Source organism: Oryzias melastigma, linkage group LG22, assembly GCF_002922805.2.
Source record: "Oryzias melastigma strain HK-1 linkage group LG22, ASM292280v2, whole genome shotgun sequence".
Classification (NCBI taxonomy): Eukaryota; Metazoa; Chordata; class Actinopteri; order Beloniformes; family Adrianichthyidae; genus Oryzias; species Oryzias melastigma.
The window spans coordinates 23,645,845-23,653,929 of NC_050533.1; the positions used below are offsets into that span (position 1 = coordinate 23,645,845).

At 37.8% G+C, this 8,085-nt stretch overlaps 1 protein-coding gene across 5 annotated transcripts; it reads right to left on the minus strand.

Annotated features, from left to right (window-relative positions):
- Positions 1-1,208: 1,208 nt before the first annotated feature.
- On the minus strand, positions 1,209-7,238 carry wdr89 (WD repeat domain 89). Of its 5 annotated transcripts, none has more exons than XM_024277048.2 (2): positions 6,691-7,238; positions 1,209-5,115 (listed from the first exon to the last, which is right to left on the minus strand). In XM_024277048.2, exon 2 carries the CDS (start codon positions 5,097-5,099, stop codon positions 3,966-3,968), a length of 1,134 nt encoding a protein of 377 aa, XP_024132816.1. In that variant the 5' UTR covers positions 5,100-5,115; positions 6,691-7,238; the 3' UTR covers positions 1,209-3,965. The 5 variants fall into 5 exon arrangements, with proteins under 5 accessions (XP_024132816.1, XP_024132823.2, XP_024132787.1 ...); XM_024277055.2 differs by having other exon boundaries at positions 1,209-5,164; XM_024277019.2 differs by having other exon boundaries at positions 6,545-7,238.
- Positions 7,239-8,085: the final 847 nt, after the last annotated feature.

Here is an 8,085-nt window from a genome sequence, read left to right on the forward strand (position 1 = left end):
TCACTAATAACACCATAATTGGGAGGAGCCGACTCTGTGAGAACTGCTCCCCTGCTATTCTCATCTAACCAGGTTTCAACTAAAAACTTAAAATCAACTTTGTTCTCAGTGATAAAGTCATTAATTAAAAATGTTTTTCCTGCTAAAGACCTGACATTTAAAAGTGCTAACTTGAGAGGTCTAGGAGTAATAATATTTTCATTTCCCTTCTGTTTCTGGAAAAGCGCAGAGGAAATGTCCTTTGTTTAGAAGAAATCTTGATATTAATATTAGAAAAACAAAAACGAAAAATTTAAAATACTATTTAAATATTTAAATTATAGGTTGTTTAATATCTTTATATATAATCAAACGTATATATCTATAAAGATATAGCTAAATATAAGTACTCAAGGTTGAATTGAAACAATACCAACAAATGAACTCCTAGCCTCATTTACTCATACTTTGTGACTGTAACTATTTTTTTTTTCTTTTTTTGTTTCTGAAGAATTGATGATGTGTTTTATATGTACAATGCTAATATTTAATTGATGTGTGTTTTGTTTTGTTATCTTGTTATGTATCAGTTGTGTGAAAACTAAAAAAACACCAATCGCAAACAAAACGGCTAACAGAAAACACTGTTAATATTAGTCGCACACAAAGGGCTAATAGGAAATAGTGTTAGCATCAATGGAAGACAGAACCATCAGAAAACACTTTTTCTGTTAGCCTACAAACTGATCCCGGCCCCACATCAGTAAAGAAAAAAGTTATGTGGCCCTCACAAGAAAAAGTTTGGGGACCCCTGATCTAGTTTGGGTACTTACAGTTTTTCTCAATTGATTTTGTACATTTTTCACAACAGTATTAAAGTTTGCACCACTGCCAAGGCGTTTCTCAAAACAATTAGTACAAACTGCAAAACATGCTGGGTAACCTGCAAAAGTGAGTCACTTTCTCGAAATGCAAGTAAGTACTTCAAACTGGGTACTTCATGCTTCAAAAGCAAGTTTTTATGTCAAAGGAAGAGTCAGTATTGTCAAAATGACAAGTCATGACTCCACCTTCTTTAATGATCAAGTCAAAAGATTTCAGCATGTTTTCACTGGGACTGATTACTGTGGTAGTGTTTCCCAATGGTATGTAATGTAAAGACAGCACTACAGTATCTATCATGAATGGCATTTTGAAAACTAGAATTCAGTTTAAAAAAAGACACTGAATATGCACTTTACACTGTTTATTTGCAACCGTTCACAGCATTGTGCAAATAGAAAGAAAAAAACAAACAAACTCGATTTGGTTCAGTAAACCGTACTGGAGTAGTTTTGGAACTAAAAATACATTGATTGATTTGAAAATGCATTGATTGATTTGCAGAACTGTCTGTAAAACAGACAGTTCTGCAAATCCATAATGGACAGTTAGACACTCCGTCTGTCTGGCCACATATTTTCATCACAGAGAATATCAGCTCTATCAATGCACAGAGGAAAGAATCTTCTTGAGAACTGAATCCACCCTCTGCAGGACTCTGCTGTGATGTCATCATCAGGAGCATTCATGAACTCTAGCAGGTCATTTGGGTATGAGGATGTCGGTCATTTACCTTCCACCTCCAGGAAGAGAAAACTCCTCAATGGGATTCAGAAATGGAGATACTTCACCAGCATCATGTCATGTTCTGCAAATCTCTGCCCGCACCAGAGTGCTGGAAGCTGATGTCAACCAATGATAAGATTGTTTGCAACTACAGTAATAGTTCAAACACCTTTTCATCTGTGTATAACAAGGTTTTCCTTTAAAAAGTTATGCAAATTTAATGGTAACATAATAACAATTACATTTAAAATGGATGTACAAAATGTTCAAGAAGTTTGTGTGGAAAGATACAATCAATGAAATGAAGATTATTAGTTATATTAAAAATGACTAATCAGCCTGAACAAGTTTAGTTCATTTTGAGAGAGATGATTAAAAAAATGAATAATGATCAGAAGCAAATCAAAAGTGATCAATTTGTAGGGAATTGTACTTCATCAATTGCTTTGTGTCCAAAAGAATTTACTATTGGATGAAATAAACAGGAAACTGACACAAGGTTGTGTCCAAATGACTAAATGTTATGGAGTCGGACTAACTGTGGTGAGAAGTTTGTTCTGTTGTGAGAAATGCACTAAAATGATTGAGAAAAACTGTATAAATGTTTTTTTTTTTAGAATAAAGATGCATATTTTGCTCTGCTATTGTTGATTTATTAGGTTTGTTGCAAGTGTGTCAAAGTCAAGGCAGGATCTGGCCCACCGGATCATTTCATTTAATGTTATCTTGCACTCTTTTCAGCCTGTCCTCTCCTGACCATTGTTATGAGAGGTTACCTTTTTCTTTATCCCGTTTCTTCTTCTTCTTTTCTTAATTTTTTTCTATTATTTATTTATTTTTTGTAAATTTGATACCAGATGCTTTTCACCTTTTTTTCTATCTTTTTCCAAACTTCCCCGCCAAAGGCGTCGATTAAATCAATTCTCACCTCAACACGTTTTGTGTTCACCATTTTTATTTGGCCATTTCACACAAAGATTAATTTTTTTAAAAAATGCATGAATTTTATATATCTGTATTAAAATGTGGCTTACAGAATGTCAGGGTATGTCTGACTTTTAAAATAATTTAGTAATTTCCTTCTCCTCGCCCATCCGTCCACTTCATTTGGGAGAGACCCACAGCTGAAATGATTCCCCCACCGACAGCAGCGCGTGCAGCAGTGAGCTCACATGACCAAGATGTTGTGCGTGCTCACTGACATTCATGCGCGCATGCATCACTCGTGCGCACTTGGAAGTAAACAGTCTCTCGTGCGCGAGGACTTTATTAAACGGAACAGAAAATAAACACGTGCGCACAGGAGCAGGACGTGCTCGCGGTGCTCTGAATTGTCCGCCAGGAATGTTTGCGTGAAGATGTCTAATTTCTGCGTGGAGTTTTAAAAGCGCCAAAGTACGCGTTATTTATTTATCCTGTTTTTCCCGCAGTTCTGCTCTAAAATAACCCACGATTGGTAAAATCTGGGAGGTAGAATAAAGATGTTTTGAGGCAATAAAACTTTTCACTACACACTTTCTCTGACGAGCACACGAACATTTTTACTATTTTCTCTCTTGCTTAAACTCTCAAAGTTAAAACCTTCATAGAAATAAGTCAAATTTAATATAATGAAACAAAGATCTGATTAAATATTTACGCAGATCAGGAGAGCTGCACGCATGGAGACACGGCAGGATGGAGAGGATTGACAAGGTCTCCAGCCAATCAGGACACAGAACAGTGTGCTCCGTTTGAAAAAACACACCAGCACAATCGCTCTGAAAGAATCAGCAAGATGCGAAAGGTGAACTGAGATGTAGAAACACAAAATTCTGTTCTATTAAACAGATTTTGGGGGTTCAGACAGGGGCACAGACTGCAGAAGAGAGAATAAAAAGTTACGTTCTATGTGGGTCTTGATCTGTGTGGCCAGATGGAAAAAAAAAAAAATCCTGTCTTTCTGATGTTGTTCAAACCAAACTCCGGCCCGCGGGCCGGAGTTTGCCCATGTCTGCTCTAGCATGTTGTAAAGTACGCTATGCTGTCAGAAGCTGAAGTTCTTCCTAGAACGTGGATAAACTGACAGTGGTTAATGAGCTTGTGAGTAATTAATCTTTTTGACCAAAATGTTTTGTACACAAAGTTACTCTAAAGTTATAATCACATTACGAGTTCCTCCGTTATCCTGAGCATTGATGCTTCTAGTCCATCCTTATTTTTTCTGCAGATAGTTTTTAAAATGAGTCGTGAAAACCAACAGATGCATTAGTTTTCATTTAAAAACAGAAAAAAAAAAGCCTTAAAAATGATGGCGGCGCAGCCCCACACCCATCTGTCCGTCCCTGCAGCCCGTCCGCTTCAGTCCCACAGACCATGTTTTGGTGACGTCGTCATGGTTACGTCCCCTTCCTCTCTCTCTGATACCCATACTTCTTATGAGGTCTAGACTTTAATTTTAAAGCGGATTTGCTCTTCATGGATTCCTTTATTCCAGCGCTGAGCCGCTTCCCCTCTGGTTTCCATAGCAACAGCTGCGCGTCCTCCCCGCCGGTGATCAGAGCGCCCCGCGCTGCGTCCCACAGGAAGCACCGGACCGTGGAGGTGTGGCCGCCCTCCAGGCTTCTCAGCAGGTGCAGCCCGCTGCTGTCACACTCCATCAGGTGGAGGTCCCCACTGCTCACCCCCCCCACAACCAGCAGTTTCTGGTCTTCCTGCAGCCACTGCCCCCCCACCAGGTAATCCACGCCTCCCCCGTCCGTCAGAGGGGTCAGGCTGCGGGCGTCGGTGGCGCTGAAGAGCGTGAGAGGCTCGTCTGTTTCCAGCTGGCTGAGGTCCCACAGGTGCAGGCCCTCGTCGTGGCTGAGACACAGCAGCTGGGAGTGTTTTGCTCCGGACCAGCACACCGCCGCCGCCGAGGAGCCGCTGTTACAGGTGGCCAGAAGGGCCTCCTCCTCCGTCCCCTGGCTCAGGTCAAAAACATTAACGAGTCCGTCTGTGGAACCCGAGGCCAGGCGGTCTTTATCCTGCGGATGGAAGCACACCTGCGTGATGTCATCACTGTGTGACTCTGAATACGTCCCCAGAAGGGCACCAGCTTTCCTGGAATCCCAGAAGACCAGGAAGCTGTCATCGTCCCCGATCTGCTCCGTGCCGGCACATAGCAGCGTGTCGCTGCAGCTCAGCCCCACGCTGCTGTAACAGTGAGCTGGATCACTCCTGAACGTCTGCACCGCCTCCGAGCCGGGGCGCCGGGCGTCCCACGCTCGCACCGTGCCGTCAGCCGAGCCCGAGTACAGGAGCACAGGGGAGCTGTGAGCAAACGTGAGGCCACACATCGCCCCGCCGTGGCCTCGGCACTCCCCCAGCAGGTCCAGAGTGTTCTGGTCATGGAGGCGGATGAAGAAGCTGGAGCAGGACACCGCCAGAGGCCCGCCGGGCTGCAGGGCCAGGTGCAGCAGGTAGGTGGGCTCCTCCGGATGACAGCGCTGAGCGATGGTCAGAGCATCCAGCTTCTTCTCCAGCCCGTCCATGGAGGCGCCGTCTGGCCTGATGAAAGGATTTGGGACGGGAATCCGATCAGACACTCTGCATTTATCTGTTCAACATAAACATTTATCAATTCCTTTAGAGCAGAAATCACTAAATAAACTGCAAATTTAAAGGAAAATAAACACAAAAGTGACAAAACAAAGAAAAAAAATAAAGCTTACATACACTTCTAATACAATTTTATATTATTTAAGTGCTAGTCTGATTTTTTTTAATCGATTTTCAAAATGTTCCTGGTGGTATTTTAATTATGATTATGGAGTTTTTAGTAAAAAAAAAAAAAAAAAAAAAAAAAAAAAACGGTTTTGTTTTCTAGGACAGTTTCTGCAACATGGCAGGAGTTCATCAGAAATTCACCACTGATTTGTGGGTGAGACTATTAGTAAGGTGCAAACCCACTCCAAATTCCCTACCTTTTCTGAGAGCTCTCTGTTTACTCTCTGTCCACTGCATGCCAACCTCTCACACTCCTAACCTAACATTACCAGTGTAACAACAATGGTGAGAATATTGAGGAAAACAAAGACGTTCATGGATCTATTTGTCTGACAGTGGATGTATCAGAATAGAGAAGAGCAGAAAGACTGTAAACTTTTCTACGTCACAAATACAATCTTTTTCAAACAGGATTTTTTTTGTCTTCTGATTCAATTTAAAGAAATATTCAGAAATATAATTTTAAAACATTTAAAAATATATTACATGGAAAATACCACAAAACCAAGTTGACCACAGAAAACATTTCTGATATTATTCTGTTACACTGACGTCATTACGAGTTCTTTTGGGTTAAATATGTCCTCCGTCATCAAGAAAAATATTACAAGAACAAGTTAAAAACACCAGCAACACTATTTTCATCAGAATGGGTCTTTAATGCTTTTCTCCTCCTCTTCCTGTTTAAACTGTTTTTATTTTGTTTGATTATTTCAGTTTGACTACATGTTGAGTTTTAAGTTATTTCAAAATCTTAACATATTAGTTTGTTATTTAGTCTTTGACACGTTCTATACGTTTTAGACTGTAGAGTAAATTAGAAATGTAAATGAATGAATGAATGAATTTTATTTATATAGCACTTTACAACTGCTTATAGCATATCAAAGTGCTTCGCAATAAAAGAGGAAAGTTTAAAAATTACACAAATTAAGAGCAAAATATAAAAAACAGCATAAAATTACAAAAGCAGTGTGCCGTAAAATACATAAAAGATCAATAAGAATACAATAAAACAAATACAATAAAACTTGCTTCAGTAACCATTTAGTTGTTTGCTCTCAATACATTGATTTACACTATAATTTGAATGTTTGGATTGTCCTTCTTTCTTAAAATAAAGAACAGAACTAGCTCAACACTGGGACACAGACGTCTATATTTTCTATTCTTCATCCTCTTCACAACATCGAACCTGTTGTAAACTCGCCTCTTCCGTTCAGCTCGTTCCGGCTCTACTTCCTCTCTAGACGTTCCTGTCGTCTCCTGCTGTTCCTTCCTGTCTGTTATCTAATGCCAGAACTCAGGGTTCACCCTCTGGTTCTCAAACAACCGCTCGGTCCATCCAAAACAAACCTGTGTCAGAGTTCTCCAAAGAAGAAGCAGCCAGACACGCTCCACCGGCAGACCGGAAGTGCTGTGTGTCACCGTGTAAACGGACCGACTTCCTTCCGCTCCCTCCTTTATAACTGACGGACGGAAATAGGAGCGGAACTAAAGTACTAGCGTTGCTTGTTTGTTTGGTTGTTTGTTCATTAACAAATTCAACATTACATGTTACAGTGAAAATAACAAAACAAATGGTGATGTACTTTCTTACAAGCAACATGCAGCTAGAAAGTATGAGCAGCCAATAAAAAAATAAAAAAACATTATAAAAATAAATTAATAAGTAAGTAAATAACTAAATAAATGAAATAAAAATAATTATAATGTATTAAAACATAAATATAAAGGAAAAAGGCGCTAGACTGAATAAACTGGTTAATTATCTAAATGTTTAATATCATTCTTATTTTCTAGTTTTTAAAGGGACTTGTCTTTTTTTAATCATACTTTTTAAATGATATCTTTTATCATATATTAAGTCTATGGGACTGATATAACATATTCAAACAGTTTCTGAAAAATAAAAGGTTGGGCTTTTTATTTATTTATTTTTATTAAATGAAATTTGTGAATGAAAAAACAATAAAAACAATAAACACAATAAAAACAATAAAATTAACTACAAAAACTGTATTCTTTTGTCTTTATTAATGAAACCAAACTGAATATTAATAAAGCTAAATGAAGGAATTTAATTTGAACATTTCTTTTATAGTTGCAAACACAACAATATTCTGGTCAGATTCTGGTCATCACCTGATGTTCCGTAGTTTATAGAAAACCTGTTTTTGATGTAGTTACTTTTATCATTATTTTGTGCAAACATTTCATTCATTTATGTAAATGTAAAAACACTTGCCCTTCAATTTATTTATCTGATAAACAAAAACAATAAAACATAATTCATTTATCGACATATATACAAAATATTGTCATTTTAAATATTTTGCCTTGCTCTAACTTGGTTTTTATGTGAATAAATAAAATTGAAAAAAGAAATAAATAAATGAAGGAATTTTGTTTTTGTTGAAAATGAACCCGGTTACAATCATAGAAGAAATATCTTTGAGTTTCAATATCATTTTAACAAAACAGGCATAAACTATGTTGTATATTAAATCTTAACCTTACAAATTCTTTTCATGGATATATGTTATTGATTGTTTTTTAAGTGATTTCTTTCAGTAATGTAATATTTCAGTTTCTTTCAGTTCTGTAATATAAATATTATTCATATATAATTTTGGAAATTGGGGAAAGATTGTTGAATAATTTAAACTTGCTCTGATCAAATTAATTATTTGGGGGAAATGCCTTTGATTACTTTAGAGTATTCGGTTAAACTACAGTCTAAATTATATT